General features: G+C 35.2%; 1 protein-coding gene across 4 annotated transcripts in view; it reads left to right on the plus strand.

The window, feature by feature from the left end:
* The window catches only part of TBC1D23 (TBC1 domain family member 23), a 56693-nt gene extending 41685 nt beyond the window's left edge, over positions 1–15008 (plus strand). For 3 of the 4 annotated variants that reach the window (XM_038582599.1, XM_038582600.1, XM_038582597.1), the window contains exons 14-19: positions 2643–2782; positions 4262–4306; positions 8097–8185; positions 10267–10402; positions 12322–12516; positions 13341–15008. In XM_038582599.1, coding sequence (XP_038438527.1) covers positions 2643–2782; positions 4262–4306; positions 8097–8185; positions 10267–10402; positions 12322–12516; positions 13341–13422 — 687 coding nt within the window. In that variant the 3' untranslated portion in view covers positions 13423–15008. The remainder of the gene's footprint in view (positions 1–2642; positions 2783–4261; positions 4307–8096; positions 8186–10266; positions 10403–12321; positions 12517–13340) is intronic. The other variant, XM_038582598.1, reaches the window with a different exon arrangement.
* The last annotated feature ends 2360 nt before the right edge of the window (positions 15009–17368 follow it).

Below are 17368 nucleotides of genomic sequence, written 5' to 3' on the forward strand. Positions count from 1 at the left end.
CATCAGATTGGCCTTTAAAAAGCCTTTTTTTTTTTTTTTTTAAGATTTTATGTATTTTTTTGAGAGAGAGAGTGAGCGAGCACTCACTCCCACTTATAGTAGAGTGGGAGGAGGGGCAGAGGAAGAGAGAAAAGCAGACTCCCTGCTGAGCAGGGAGCCCAGTATAAGGCTGCATCCCAGGACCCCGAGATCACAACCTTAACTAAAGGCAAACATTGACTGAGCCACCCAGGCCCCCTAAAAAAATTCTTATTAATATTGCCACCCACAGTGTTGGATTGTAATTCTGTTCAAGTTCCTGTCTTCAGATTTGAAAAATAATGACTGAGGCCTTTATTTATTTATTTATTTTTAAAGATTTTATTTATTCATGATAGAGACAGAGAGAGAGAGAGGCAGAGACAGGCAGAGGGAGAAGCACGCTCCATGCAGGGAGCCCGATGTGGGACTCGATCCCAGGTCTCCAGGATTAGGCCCTGGGCCGAAGGCGGCACCAAACCGCTGAGCCACCGGGACTGCCCTGACTGAGGCCTTTAAATAAACTGTCTTAAAGATGTGTTATATATTATATTAAAAAGTATACATTATATTAAAAAGATGTGTTATAAAAAAAAGATGTGTTATATATTATATTAAAAAGTATAATTTTTATTATATTAAAAATAATTCCATTATTAAGTGTGGAATTTAATTTCCATAGTCAATTTAATTTGTTTTCAAATTTGGATACAGAAAGAGAAATACAGTTTTTGTGTTATTTAATGACTTATTTCTCTTTAAAATAAAAATGATACATGTTCATTTTAGCAATATACGTAAGTGAAAAGTATAAAGAACAATAACTGCTATTCATATTTTCATATTTTGAGATATTTCCTTCAAATATATATATATATTTGAGAGAGGGGCAGGGGAGGGACAGAGGGAGAAGCTGAGAGAGAATCTCAGGCAGGCTCCACACGCAGCTCAGAGCTGGACGTGGGGCTCAATCCCACACCCTGAGATCATGACCTGAGCTGAAAGCAAGAGTCCGATGCATAACTGACTGAGCCACCCAGGCACCTCACCACCAGAATCTTATGTTATACTGTATATAAAATGCTATCTATAGCTGTGTGTGTGTGTGTGTGTATATATGCTGTATGTAAAATGCTTATTTAAAAGCATTTCTTTTTTTAAATTTGTATAATTTTCCATCTAATAGTATCTAAATCCTAAGGCACTTTCTAATTATTTCCTTCTCCTAAGTTCTGAAGAGGAATTAATGGGTAAAAGATAGTTACACTTTTTTAAGATTTTATTTATTTATTCATGAGAGACAGAGAGGCAGAGACACAGGCAGAGGGAGAAGCAGGCCCCATGCAGGGAGCCTGATGTGGGACTCAATCCTGGGACTCCAGAATCACACCCTGAGCCAAAGGCAGGCGCTCAACTGCTGAGCCACCCAGGGATCCCACACTTTTAAACTTCTGACACGTCTTGCCACCTTGCCCTTCAGGGAATATGGAGTAAAATTCCATGAAATAGTGTTTGTTTGTTTGTTTGTTTAAGATTTTATTTATTCATGAGAGACAGAGAGGCAGAGACACAGGCAGAGGGAGAAGCAGTCTCGCTGCAGGGAGCCTGATGTGGGACTCGATCCCGGGACTCCAGGATCACACCTTAAGCCAAAGGCAGACGCTCGACCGCTGAGCCACCCAGGTGTCCCCAATTCCATGAAATAGTTTAAGAATTTTACTCATGAGGCGCCTGGGTGGCTCAGTCAGTTAAATGTCTGCTGTTGGGTCAGGTTATGATCCCAGGGTCCTGGGATGGAGCTCTGACTTGCATCAGGCTCCCTGCTCAGTGCTCTCTCTCTCTCAAATAAATTAAATCTTAAGAAAAAAGAATTTTATACCTATTACATTAGGTACATAAAGTTAATTTTTCTTAAAAAAGTAAAGTCCTACATGAAAATATTTAAAAATTTACAAGGAATAAATGTTTAAAAATTTAGCTACATGAATGATAATCTGATTATACTTTTGCTTGTTTTTATGGAATAATTGAAGTTAAGGTCAATAACTATTTCTTATTGAATAAGGAAGGTAGTTTCAGACTCCATATTTATATGTGCAACATATATCCTCATTTTTCAATTCTAATTCCCATCTCAAATGATTTTACCTAGTATATCACTTTGTTAGGGTGACTGTAACAAAAGACAACCAAGTAGTTGGCTTAAACAACTGAAGTTTATTTCTTACAGTTCTGGAGGCTGCAGGTCTGGGATCAAAGGGTTGGCAAGTTTGATCTCTCCTCAGGTCTCTCTTTGGCTTTAGAGATGACTGACTTCTTATCTGTCTGGACACATATGGCCTTTTTTCTAAGTATGTGCATCCCTGATGTCTCTCCCTCTTCCTAAAAGGACACCAGTCATATTGGATGAAGGCTCACCTGTATGACCTCATTTAACCTTATTTACTCTTTATAGGCCCTATCTCTGCATACTCATTTTCTGTTTTGTTCCTAGGAGATTGAACTTTAACATATGGACACAATTCAGTAACATCTAGATAACTTTTAGCAGTAGTGTCTCTGCTAATCATTAGGAGAGCAGTTAGTTCATCTGTAAGTTCTTTTTTTTTTTTTTTTTTTTTCAGGGTGAATCTTCTAATGGCTCAAATGATAGAGGAATGAAATCGCTAGTAAATAAAATGACTGTTGCTTTGAAGACGAAATCCGTTAATGTCAGGGAAAAAGTTATCAGTTTTATTGAGAATACATCAACTCCTGTGGACCGGTGAGTTGCTTATATGGTATGAGTTTATGATGGGTAACTAAAAAAAATGTCTTAGAGTAAATGCTAACTAGTTGAATTGAATGTATTCTAGAAGAATCATAAAGTACATTTTTAATTAGATAATTTCAGTATTCATTATAATTGCAGAGATGTCCTTTATTGCCATAAAAATTTGACTGTAAATATTTCTCTCTTCTCCTGCTGCTCAGAATAAAACTCAGATAGTAATACTGCCCCTTTATGCTGTTCATTAAAAAAATATTAAGATGCCATTATATGTATTACACTTCATACGGTGACTGTTTCCCACATGTCAAATGGATGAAACCATTTACTAAATGCAGTAATCTCAAAGCAGGAACCTCCTTCTCTTCTGTAGGAATTTATAACCTTGAAAATTCATTCATGCTAAATAAGGCAAAAACCCATTTTCTTTCTTTTTTTAAAATGAATTTATTTTTTTCTGTAATCTCTATACCCAAAACAGGGCTCACACTCAACAACCCCAAGATCAAGAATTGGATGCTCCACCCACTGAGCCCATCAGCCACCCCAGAAACCCATTTTCTTAAGTTTAAGAGTTTAGATCTTTTTTTTTTTTTTTAAGAGTTTAGATCTTCATAGAATTGTGTACACAGAATATAAATGACCCCTGTTTTCCCATGAATTACAAATGAAGGACATAGCTAACAAATGATAAAGTTTATGAATGTCTGTTATAATGTTTCTTACTGGAACTTTAGTGTCCATAATGTTTTTTCCTCCACATAGTATAGTTGATCTTTCTTGTTCCTGCACTTCAAAACTATCCTAATAATTCCAACACAGAATTTGTTGCTAAGCAAGCCTGATTTTAAAGTGCACTATATTATTTTCACTTCACTTTCATGTCTTCCTTGCAATATGCTAGGAAAGTTATTTAAACTTTTTAAATTTGAACTTAAGAATTGAATGTCAGGAATTTATTATTTATCACTTTTTAATTGTAGCACACATGCATACAAGAATTTTTTTTTCCCTTGTTTAGTAAATAGAAAAGAAGAGAATAGGTTATTTTCAGAAATCACAAAAAAAATTATGCCCATCTAAAATGGTTAACTGATAAATAATAGTATTAAAGTGTTTTACCAAACCCAAGAGACTTTTTTTGCTCATTAAAATTATGTCTGTTCTCAAAAACCTGTAACTTTTACTTTTAAGTTAATGCATTCTGCACTAGAATACTGTTGTATTTTGTGGCATGAACATTTAATATTTCATTTTGAAATGAACTAGTGATAACTGTGACTTAAAAAGACTTGTCTTTAAAAAATCTGTTGAAACTAGGTTTTCATTTTTCTTTGTACTTGGGATGATCAAAACATTTTCTTTATAATGTACACTCAGGGTTAGAAAAAGTGATCATACTATATTTTTGTTTTAAGGCTACTGTGTTTTTAATAATCATTTTGTTCTGTCCTCTGCCTCAATTTGCTATAGAATGTCTTTCAATCTTCCTTGGCCAGACAGAGCATGTACAGAGCGGTAAGCCAATGAGTAGAGCAGCTTTCTGGGACCATCCTCTCCTTTTAGCATGCCTCATGCTGTCTATAAGCCTCACAGTGTCTTGGCTAAAATTTCATCCAGCTGTTTCAAATGCTAAACTTCTCTTATTCTGCTTTTTAAGAGTGTGTGATATTGATTGAGCTGCATTTGTTTTTTGCTTGATCATTTTAATTTTTTTCCTTGCATGCTTCTTTATATCTCCCCTTCCTCAGATGAAAATCAAGTATATTCAAATTCAAGAACTTCATAAAACCTGAAGTTTTTATTCTGAAAGAAAGAAGGGTGTTTGAAACAAAGAAAATACTTAGTCTCAGAGTTGGCAGGGTGGTAGCTTTGGAGATCATTTGCTTCTATCTTCTGCCCTAACAATAGAGAATATCAGAGCACCTGAGATAAGGCATAGGTCATAGTTCAAAATTGTTAATTCAAGTATGCTATGTCACTTTATAATCTTTAAAAAAATTTTTTTTTCTTAATTAGATGTATGTATTTAGGTTGGTGAACAAACATATAAATCAGTCCCAGAGAACCACAGTTCTTTGGTTTTCTATCACAGAAATTAGGTCATTGTAGACATGTTAATGTATAATCCATCTCTTCTCTGCCCCAATAAGATGAGGTACTTGTCATTAGATTCTGTAAGTCTAAAGTTTAAAAATCTACTGGATCTTTGATTAGGATGCACAGAAGAACTTTACTAACTTGATACTTTTGTATGGCTTTATATCAGTTACAACAATATCTATGGACATTTTAAAATAAATTCTAGTTTTATTTTAAGATTTATTTATTTTGGAGAGAGTGTGCAAGTGGGAGGAAAAGGGAGAGGGAGAAAGAGAATCTAGAGGCAGACTTCTCAGTGAGTGCAGACCCTGACCGAGGGCTCTATCCCAGGACCCTGAGACCACGTCCTGAATGGAAATCAAGAATCTGCCATCCAAGTGACGGAGCCACTCATGTGCCCCTTTAGTTGCATTTTAAATACAAGTTAAGCTTTGAAATAATGGAGTTGGCCTTTTTTTTTTTTTTTTTTTTTTTGGTCAATATTTTCAGTTACTTAAAAGCAGCATTTTTAAAGGCAGTAGTTTACTCTTAACTTACTGGTAAGAATTTTTATTTACTGTGACTGTTCCTGCACAATGCCAATTACAGAGCTTCTATTATAATTTATTGGAGATTATTTTAAAGACAATTACTTCTTTTAAAATTATAATCTGGGGAATCCCTGGGTGGCTCAGCGGTTTAGCGCCTGCCTTTGGCCCAGGGTGCAATTCTGGAGTCCCGGGATCAAGTCCCACGTCACGCTCCCAGCATGGAGCCTGCTTCTCCATCCTCCTGTGTCTCTGCCTCTCTCTCTCTCTCTCTCTCTCTCTCTCTCTCTATGTCATAAATAAATAAATAAATAAATAAATAAACTTTAAAAAAATAAAAAAAATAAAATTATAATCTATTTGTGAATCCTCTTTCTACTTTCTCTTGTTATAGAACTGTTGAATTAGTCTAATTTTAACTCCCAAGTTTTCTCCCAAATTCTTAAGTTTTTAAAAATTTAAATTATCTTCTCTGGTCTACAGGCAAATATATCTATTTCAAAAATAGAATTTAGTGAAAAGTTCAAAAGAATCGGCTTTCTGAGCATAGTAAATAAATTAAAACCTGGTCAAACTATGTTATAGATGTTTCTGTTAACTACTTCAGCTAAAAGTGTATTTACTGTTATTACTTCAGGTAAAAAAAAATATATATATGGTACACTGCTTTTTACAAAGAGTCCAGCCATTGAATTTCATTAATTTTTAGACAGTCTTTTAAAAACTATTTCAGTACTCTTTAGAAATCTTGTTTATAAAAACTGCACTGCGTTATAAATCTAGATCAATAATGAATGGATTGATCACTAGGGCTTAAACTCACATAGGGCTTAAGCCAAATATAGGGCTTAACCTCACAACCCTGAGATCCAGTCACATGCTTTACCAACTGAGCCAGCCAGGTACCACCAGCCCCTGTTTTTGAAAATTTTTGCTTTATTTATACTTGCATTCTGGTTCAAGCATTTATTGAACATCTTTGTTTCTGTGTTAGGTCCATTTAATTATACTTAAATGTCAGGAGAGAACCAATATCAATCTTATACAATTTTATAATCTAGATGACACTAAAGTATTTTTAGACAAAGCTCTATTATCTTTGCCTTTTATAAGAAAGCTCAATCTGAGTTTCAGTGTTTGAATTACTTCATTTTCTCTAATAAGCATAGTTTGATAATTTACTGGATAATTTTATATTAGATATGTTTTAACTTAAGCTATATACTGTGTTTGATTAATTTATAATTCCAAAGAGTGTTATCCACTTAGCTCTCAATTGATTTTTCTTGTGAGTTTTCTGTTGAGAAATGTTGTTTTGGGAGATGTAAAGATTTAAGTCTATTTCAACAAAATTGGGTTATATAAGATTTTTATTGAGATATTAAGAACTTATTTAAAATACAGGCTTGATCTCTATTCTGGAAAAATTGAATTCTAAGATTAAGTAAAGACATGTAATCTGAATTCTTCCATATGGAACTATCTCTTGATACGTGACCCCAAAAAGCCAGTTTTTCATCATTGTAGATAATCTTGATGGAGCATTTATCTTACAAATACTCCAATGCTTTTTCCCCAGAAACATATATTTTGTTGAAACGCTTTAACTTTCTTCTTGGTTTGTTTGAGATTACCTAAAAAGTACTGAGGTAGAAATTTTTATATTAAAAAGAGATCATACTTCCTGTAGAACTAATCAAGTTTGAGTTTACATGTTGTTTATGCTTCTGCCACTTAAAAAAGAAGGCAGATTAATTTTCATGGTTTATTTACATTTATGTAAAAGTAACATGTTTCTATTAAAACAAAAGTAATATAATAAAAAAAGATTATAATGTGGTGAGCATTGGGTAAATATAGAATTGTTGAATTACAATGTTGTACAATTGAAACTATGATTTAAAAAATGGGAGGAAAAACTTTAAGGTATTTGCTCCCATGTGAGAAAGTCTTTTTTTTTTTTTTTTTTTAAAGATTTTAGTTTTTTTTTTTTTAATTTTTATTTATTTATGATAGTCACACACAGAGAGAGAGAGAGAGAGAGAGAGGCAGAGACACAGGCAGAGGGAGAAGCAGGCTCCATGCACCTGGAGCCCGATGTGGGATTCGATCCCAGGTCTCCAGGATCGCGCCCTGGGCCAAAGGCAGGCGCCAAACCGCTGCGCCACCCAGGGATCCCCCATGTGAGAAAGTCTTAACACTTCTTCTGGAATATGAATCTTTGGTTCCATAATCTATTTTCTCTAATAGACATGTGCATAGCACTTGCTATATGCCAGGCTTTGTCCTAACAGCTTTACAAAGTATTAACTGATTTACTTCTCACAGTAACTGCTGTTACTACTCTCTTACAGATATGAAAACAGAATCACAGAGAGGTTAAATGACTTCCCTAAGGCTGTGCAGATCTAAGCACTTGTTTTAATATAAATATTAAATTTTTTAAAAAAGTTTTATAGATTGAAAGCATTCAGCCTATCAAGACATAATGCCACTTTTGCTAACATAATTTCCATATCTTGTTACAGTTTCCCTAACATAACTATTCTAAACCTGGGTGGTATATGGGAGCTAGGGACAAAGCATGTGTACATTTTATTTAAATATTCACATACTTGGTGAAAATCTTTGGTAACTTCTTACGGATGATTTCTCCCTCTGAAATTCTTTGAATATAGGCATGTGAGCAGCAGTGACAGAGTGGGCAAGCCTTACCGTGGTGTAAAGCCTGTTTTCAGCATTGGGGATGAAGAAGAATACGACACAGGTGTAGTAGTAACACTTATCTGCAGATGCTTTCCATGGGAGTCCTTGGAGAGAGCATTCTGAGACTAGCCAAACAACGGCTTTAAAAGAAAAAAAAAAAAAAAAAAGACACAGTGAGATCCTGTATTTTGGAGAGTCTGTGGTTTTTCTACTAAGAGTTTGGTTTTAGACATCTTAAGTTAGGCCTATTAGAATTCAAGGAGAAATGCTGAGTAGGCAGTTGATTATAGGAGTCTTTAGCCAAAGAGAGATCTAGTAAACTGGTGATGACTTGGGAATTATGAGTGTTGAAATAGTATTTAAGTCCGTAGGATTTTATTTAAATCCCCTTGATCCACCCACCTAGGAGATTGAGATTTGTGGTACTAAATAAAGTTCAGGGCATTCCAAAGTTGAGACATCTAGAGCCTTTTTGGAGGCAATATCCTAAAGGGCCACAAGATGGGGATATTGTGCTAGGGAAATTTGTCATTCTCTGTGGTGGTCTTTAGTTTTAAAAATAATTTTAAAATAATTTATTATTTTAGTTCCTGATGCCAAGATTACCTTGGCTTAGTAATTATAATTAATATTAGTGTGTGTATTGGGTTAGGAAAAATAAATGTACAAAATAAGAAGGAAAAAAACAACCAAATTTCACCTTGCTTTTTCTATTTAGTAATATATGTTGCATTTTTTCCATCTCAGCCCATATTCCACCTTTATTCTCTATTTATGTAATCAGTCTTCTCACAATTCATACCGGTAGTTTTCCAGTTTTTTTTGTTGTTGTTGTTTCAAATGACAGTAGATATTTTTATACATTTGTCTATATGAACTTTTGTTAAGTGTACAGAGGGTATTTTCTTAGCAATAAGATTGTTAGATTATAGGGAACTACTTTTGACATTTTAACAAATATTACAAAATCACCTTCCCAAATCTTAAATTTAGGTAAATGAGATTTTCTGTATGCTATTTCTAATTGTTTCTTTTTGTCCTTTCCTCACTCACTTTGTGCTATCTTCCTGTTATCAGTCTCTAGCTCTCCCTGAGTATTTCAACTTCTTTCAATGACAGTTTTCATTTCAACTGTTTTCATTCCTCTGAGAGGCATATGGATGAAAAAATTATGGTATATTTTCAAATGTGTCATATATTTACACATGTATTTATATTATGGAAAATTGCACAGTAATGAAAATGAGAAAACTAGAGCTGTGTGTATCAACATGGATAAATTTTACAATGTTGAGAGTGAAGAAGCAGTGTGGACGAATACAATTGAATGGCCTACTGTTTATATAAATGTTACTTATAATGCAAAAAAACACTACTGTATATTTTTTAGGGATATTCATGTATGATTAAAGGGTGGAACTGATAACAGTCAGTCACTGTCTTAGTGGACAAGGAAGCAGAATGTGATTGGGGAGAGATACACAAGAGTTTCACTTTTTATTTAAGCTGAAAGTATAGCTATGTGATGTTTCATTTTTTTAAATTATGTCTCTCTATATTTTGAAGTATTTCTTAAAAATAATGTGTAATTATTAACCCTAAGAACTGTAATTCCCCTTACTTAAGTTAGAAAAAATTAGAATGTCTTAGAGTTAGTTCACTCGAAAAAAAAAAACCAAAACACTAAAGATAATTTTACTTATTTATCGCAGGACAGAGTTTTTTGTTTTTTTCTTAAAATCAAAATCCAGCAAAACAAGAACCCTGCCATCTTTGCCCTCAAGGTGTTTATTATTGGACAGTTCAACCATCGCTCTATAGTCTAGACATAGAGTCATGTAACATAAAACAAAAAAGTTGAAATTCCTCAGTCTTTTAAAAATGTATTTACATTATTTTTTATTGAAGTGTAGTTAAAAGTGTATTTTCAGTATTTTCACCTGATTTTCTTACCATGTAGTCTAATGTTTCATAATAATAATTCTGTATTATGCCAGTGGCATAAGGAAATATAGCAACAGGATTAGAAGTGTTTTGTTTTTCAAACCATATGATTAAAATATTGAAAAAAATTTTTTCAAGCTGTTAAAAAATGTCTCATTTTTAAAGTTGGTAATTCCCACTTTTAATACTTCTTCATAGATGAAATTGACAGCTCTTCAATGTCCGATGATGACAGAAAAGAGGTTGTAAACATCCAGACTTGGATAAACAAGCCAGATGTCAAGCATCATTTTCCTTGTAAAGAAGTTAAAGAAAGTGGACACATGTTTCCTAGGTACTTTTTAAAATGCCTTCTTCAGGGACGCCTGGGTGGCTCAGTGGTTCAGTGTCTGCCTTCAGTCAGGGTGTGATCCCAGGGTTCTGGGATCGAGTCCCGTATCGGGCTCCCTGTGAGGAGCCTGCTTTTCCCTCTGCCTCTGCCTCTGCCTCTCTCTGGGTCTCTCATGAATAAATACATAATAAAATCCTAAAATAAAATAAAATGCCTTCTTCAGAAGTAAAATTAAATTAAGGGAAGTTAATAAAAACTGAACTGCAGAAGAAATTTTCTTTATTCAGTACAATAAGATATAATTTTGCTTTGTCAGCTTGTATTCGGTCTTGATTTTTATTTATTTTAAGGTTTTATTTATTTGAGAGAGAGCTAGAGAGAGAGAGCACAAGCAGGGGCAGAGACAGAGGGAGAAGGAAAAGCATGCTCCCCACTGAGCAGGGTCCCAATTTGGGCTCGATCCCGGGACTCTGGGATCATGACCTGAGCCGAAAGCAGATGCTTAATCAGCTGAGCCACCCAGGCTACCCTATATATCTTGATTTTTAAAAATATTTCTTATGTAATTTTTTATCTTGAAAAATTTAACCAAGTGTTGAAGTGTTGAATGTTAACAAGACATTGGACATCTTTATAAGCCTCTTTCAGGTTCACCAGATTTTAACTTCTTTTTGCACTACTCCATCCAGTTATGTATCTACATATAGATACATATACATACACAATTCTCTTTTGTTAAGCCATTTAGGGAATCTTACAGCTACGATGGACACTTTATCTCTAAATCCTTCAGCATAAATCACCCAAGAACAGAGCATTCTCTTACACAACTTCAGCATTATCACTCTTTAAAAACCATAAATTGAACATCATTTAACATACAGTTCACTCTCATATTTTTCATAGTGCCCCAAAGTATCTTTTATAGTCTCTTTTTTATTTCGTGATTCAGGATTTGGTCATGGTTCACACATTGCATTTGCCTGTTAATCTCTTTAGTCTTATCCCCCGTATACAAGAGTACTACTGTCCTTACCACCTCCTCCTACCCTTTTTCTACATGGTGAATGAATCCTCCAAGGCTAGGCCGTTTAATCTGCAGAATGTCCTGCATTCTGGACTTGTCTGGTATTAGTTTTACTGAATTACATAAAAGTGTATAGTATATCACTGTATTAAGTGAGCTGAGACACAAGGAAGGGGGTGTGTTAATAATTCTTTGTCCATTCTACGATCAAGGTCCAGTTACAGAATATTATAAAATATGTGAGGCAGCCCAACTATTGCTAAGTGGTCTTCAGTATACACCGTGGGACAGCCCTGGTGACGCAGCGGTTTAGCGCCACCTGCAGCCCAGGGTGTGATCCTGGAGACCCGGGATCGAGTCCCATGTCAGGCTCCCTGCGTGGAGCCTGCTTCTCCCTCTGCCTGTGTCTCTGCCTCTCTCTCTCTCTCTGTGTCTCTCATGAATAAATAAATAAAATCTTAAAAAAAAAAAGTATACACTGTGGTATAATGAGAATGAAAATAGTTTATGAATATAGACAATAACTGCAAAAGTTTGAAAAGTACTATATTCCATATACCAGATAGAATAGTTTCTAAAAATATTATGCTAATGATTTCTAATTGTATTGTACTTTTTATTATATAAAATATTAAATTTGCTCTTAAACAGTTACAACATTTTCTGTTAATAAAATGTTAATTTTGCATACAACTAAAAGGAAATTAAAAACTACTACTGGGTAGCTTTTTTGTTTTTAGGTGTGATCCTTTGTATTCTTTAGTCAAAAGTAGGTAATTTTATCTGGAGTTGAATATCTTTTATTGTTGAAGTAACTGCTTTTTTGCACGGCATTTCTTTAAAATTCTTTTTGTTTTTTTTAATGTTTTTTTTTTTCCTTTTTTTCCCTCTCAAGTCATCTGTTGGTTACTGCAACACACATGTACTGTTTAAGGGAGATTCTTTCACGGAAAGGATTGGCTTATATACAGTCTCGACAAGCACTAAATTCTGTAGTTAAAATTACATCTAAAAAAAAACATCCTGAGCTAATTACCTTCAAGTATGGAAACAGCAACGCTTCAGGAATAGAAATCTTGGCAATCGAAAGGTAAGATTTTCTTAGAATGATATTATCTGAATTATTGAATTAATTCATCACTAGGAATAGATGGTGGAATAGGATATGTCAGCCACTTTTGTTAGCATTCTTTGCTGATCTTTTTCTGCTATATCCTTAGTCATATGTGGCTGATTAGCACATGGTTCCAGTGAGTGCCATAGCTAATTTCATAAGCTTTTGGACAGAAGGGTCCTTAAGTAATCTGTACCATTGCTGCACTAAATGCTGGTTTGCAATCAAATAAGAGCTTGTCTCAGAATATAAGTCATTCATCAAAAAAATTCTTGCTTTGGAAAAGTGTGAATTAAGCAGTGTGCTGAGTGGTATATTTAACTTATGATCTGGTACAAGCTCCTCCTCATCTTATTGTGGACCAGTGACAAACAGTTCATGGACTGGCACCAAGGACCATGCGACCACATTGATCTCAAAACTAAACCATCTTTATAGTCCTATAAAAATGTAAAGCCCAGAGGAGTTGAATGACTTCCAGATCTTCACACCTAGCTTGTGATAGGACCAAATATGGTCCTCCTGACTCCTGATCTGTGATTCATTCCACCTGGCTGTACACTGTAAGAAAAACCACCTTACTTTTATATTTAGATTTTCTTTCTTTCAAAATAAGTTATGGGGAGTCAATATGAGGATGTGTCTGCTGGCTTTGTAGGTTAGGGGAAGCAGCCCATTGGAAGTGACATCTAAGCGGAATCCTGAAGTGAAAGCAATTTGTATTATTTTTTAAATTTATTTTTTATTTTTTGAAAGCAATTTATATTAATATGTATCTATATATCTCCCCCACCCCCCAGGTATTTGATTCCAAATGCAGGAGATGCTACCAAAGCCATAAAACAACAGATCATGAAAGTTTTGGATGCTTTGGAAAGTTAATATAAAAGAGAATTATTTCAAAAGAAATTAAGGCAACCAAGAGAAGAAACATGGACATATTTTGCTGATTGAATACTAACTGAAGACCTTTAATTTGCTCATGGGGGTGCTTGAATTGCAGGTCTAAAAATGTGTAAATTATTATAATCAATTTCTGGACAGTTAAAATTTTTCTTAAATTTTCTTTTGCATTTTCGGTTTTGTAAAATGATTTATAAAGGTCAGTTATTAGATGACTTTGAAGTAAATGACCCTATGCCCTTATGAACTAAGGGTGCAGAATGCAGTTCTGTTTTGAAGAGCTGTGTTTTAAAAGAAAATATGTATCACTTTCAGATTTAAAAACACCCATACACATATATACTTGCAATGTCTTCACTGAAAATTAGAAATAGAATTAGTTGAAGAGACCCCTTTAATTGCTACATTTAGTTTTATCCACTGAGCAGTATCAGAAACCGAAAGTATTACATAGATTAAGAGTTTGTTTCTGTTCTTAAAAATGTGAAATCTTTTTAAGAAAGTAGATGATGATTCCAGCCAATTCAGAAATACACATGTCCAGCTAGTGAAATGTTGAAGCATCAGTTTCTAAATCATTTTTTTTTTTTTTGCACCATTAGCTAATGATTTGAAGACTGGATGCTTCACATACTAAACTTCATCCTAATGGTTTCTAAGGAGCAATTAAAAGTGTAATAGGTAGGTAGGCACATTAAGATTAAAATAAACATTTTGGGGACAGAATTATATCTGTAAAAATGTCATTGGTCTTTATTATAAGTGGAATATTTGATTTAGGATATTTCAGAACTGGTGTTGTATACACATTGATTTATCCTTACTGAGATTATGGTCTGTGACCACACTAATATCCACTTAAATAAAAGCCAAATAATAAGAGAGCTGTATAAAGTACAGTTGTTTTATCATCTGTTTCTGAAATTTCTTTCTCTTCTTTGGTTTTTTTGTCTACTCTAAAGTTCCAGTGGTTTGAAACCATTTTTAACATGACAAAACTAAAAAGTGATCTGCTTCATTTTGCAGCTTTCTCCATTTAATTTATTTAAGGTCTATATTAGACACATTTGGTGAGAGAAATCCAGGAACATGTTTGGGGCTATGGAATGACTCCTTATAAAATCTTCTTGGGAAGTAGCAAATCCTCACAATCTGCCATGTCCTAAAATGTAATGGATTATCTCTAAGGGGTTGATAGAAATATTTAGATGTACCCTATTTATAGCCAGGTATTTTAATTTACTTAATGGAAATCAAGTGAATAACAGGCAACATAGTTCAAGATATTTTATTCTAATACCTAAATAAAAAGTTTACTTGAGTGGTTGAAGACATTTGCATGAAATTGCACCTAGTGCAGTACTTGATATTTATAATTCTACCCACAACGGTTGTATTGCATTTTCCTTTTTTTTCCATTCTTTGGCGCCCCCTTTAGAAATGCCCTGAAGTCTCCCATTTTTTGCCCATTTCAGCCATGGGACTTTTTTCATATTAATGTAAAGATGTTTGTGTTACTGTTTATAAATTACAATTGTAAATAAACCAGTACAATTTGCTCAGAACTTTGTTCTTAATGACGCTCTCGTTCTTTCTCCCCTCCTCCCCTGTTTGTAAATCTCTGCAGAAAACACAAAGTTAGAAAATGGACGGCTATCTTTCTAGTGGAATTTAATGTTCAATTTTTAGGATTGAAAGTATTGGATTCCTATTTCTGCTCATCTATATGGGGAGGAGAAAAGAGCTAGTTTAAAACTAATGACATTAAATCCAGGTGCAATAAATTCGTACCTTGACCTACTTCCCTGTACTTTAGTATCCTCATCTTAACACCACAGTTACTAGTTACAAATATTAAACAAAAATACATGTTATTGATTGTATTAGGCACTTATGTAGCTCATCCTTCCTTAACTGGCCCACAGAGAACAGAACTAGAATTCACTGTGGGATATCTGCCTCTTACCTATGCTCAAGGATTGCAGAGTTTGCAACATTATGAGATTGTTACTATTTTCTGTATTTCCAAGATTAGAAAATGAAGGCTGAAAGAAATTGAGTGAAAAATGAAGGTATCTTCCCTCCCTACTCCCTGAGAATTAATTATTGCTTATTAAGGTATAAAATCAATTCTCTTACATAGACTTGGTGCTAATCGCCAACCACTGATGAAACACGTTTTCTGGCAGGGGCGATAAATTTGTACTGTTACCTACTCGGCCATTTTTGCTGCCAGTGTGTTTCACACAGGATCTTAACTATTTAGCATGGTACTCTAACATACTACACTAACCAGCCAGAGATTGGTGGGTCTATTTAAAGTTCACAGTTTGTCTTAAGGAAAACCCAACTCCATAGGTTGAATGTGTGATGAAACTGATGTTTCAACTTTACTCTTAACATTTTGAATTAAAAAATTTATTGAAATATAATCTACACCTTTTGGAAGGTCTACCAAGTGGTTTTTAGTATATTCACAGACTTGCACCACCATCACTGGTATTTAATTTCAGAATATTTCATTGCTCAAGAAAGACCCATACCCAGGGTGCCAGGGTGGCTCAGTGAGTTAAGCAGGTAAGTGTCTGCCTTTGGCTCAGGTCATGATCCCAGGGTCCTGGGATGGAGCCCGAGTTGGCTCTCTTCTTGTTGGGGTCAGGGAGGAATTCTGCTGCTCCCTCTCCCTCTGCCTCTGCCCCCGTCCTCCTCTCTTGTCCTCCTTCATGCATTCTCTCTCTCTCTCTCTCTCTCTCTCAAATTAAAAAAAAAAAAAAATCCATACCCATTAGCAGTAACTCTCCTTTTCCCTTTCTCTAGCCCTTGGCAGCCACTAACTTCCTTTTCTGTCTCTATGGATTTGCCTATTCTGGACATTTCATGATAAAGGGAATCCTACAATAAATTGTGTCTAGCTTCTTTCACTTAGCATAATATGTTCAAGCTTCGTCCGTGTTGTAGCATGTATCAGAACTGCATTCTTTATGGCTGTAGAATATGCCACTGAATGGATATATCACATTCATCCATTCACCTTATTTTTTTTTTTAAGATTTTATTTATTTGAAAGAGTGTGAGCACAAGTGGTGGAGGGAGGGACAGGAGAGGGAGAAGCTGACTCCCCAATGGGCAGAGAGCCTGACACGAGGCTCGAGGTTCCATCCCAGGACCCTGGGATCATGACCTGAGCTGAAGGCAGCTGCTTAACCGACTGAGCCTCCTAGGAGCCCTTATCCCTTCATCACTTGATAGACATTTGTGCAAAGCTCTAAACCCAGTATAATTCCTGAGTATGATGTTTTATTTTTTTGTAGTATCGTACATGCTCCTAAGATCTCGTCTGCTCTTAGAATTCGTGCTCTTATGGTGGAGATGATTCCAGTTCTGATTTTCAGCCCTCCATCTCTGACAACTGTTAATCATTTGTGTATCTATCTCACCCCCAAAATTGAACTTCTGTCCCCACCCCCCCGGACAAACTTCCCTAATACTATGAAGATTGGGTGGAGGATAAGATGCTGAGGAAAAAGAGACCAGTTAGGTTGCCTGAAGCAGTTGCCCTCAACTGCTTCTTGTTCCTCAAGTGAGGAAGGTCTAGCTGTGAATGGTGGTCTCAGGAATAGAAAAGGAGGCAGCAACCAACGGGGGCTCTTAGAAGAGTCAGAAGGGCCTTGTCCTTACCAGAAGGTGCAGGATAAAACACTTGAAAAATACAGAAGTGATTCGGTTTTTGAGGGGAGGGCGTGGGGAACCAGGAGAACTGGGAAACAGCACAAATGGTGGTGCCTGTATGGAAGAACAAAGGTGGGGGGGAGAAGCTCCTTCAGAGGTGATAAAGTTAATTTTGGCTGGTTGAATTTTTTTTTTAATTTTTTGTTTATTCATGAGAGATAGGGAGAGAGGGAGGCAGAGACGCAGGCAGAGGGAG

Source organism: Canis lupus, chromosome 33, assembly GCF_011100685.1.
Source record: "Canis lupus familiaris isolate Mischka breed German Shepherd chromosome 33, alternate assembly UU_Cfam_GSD_1.0, whole genome shotgun sequence".
Taxonomy (NCBI): Eukaryota; Metazoa; Chordata; class Mammalia; order Carnivora; family Canidae; genus Canis; species Canis lupus.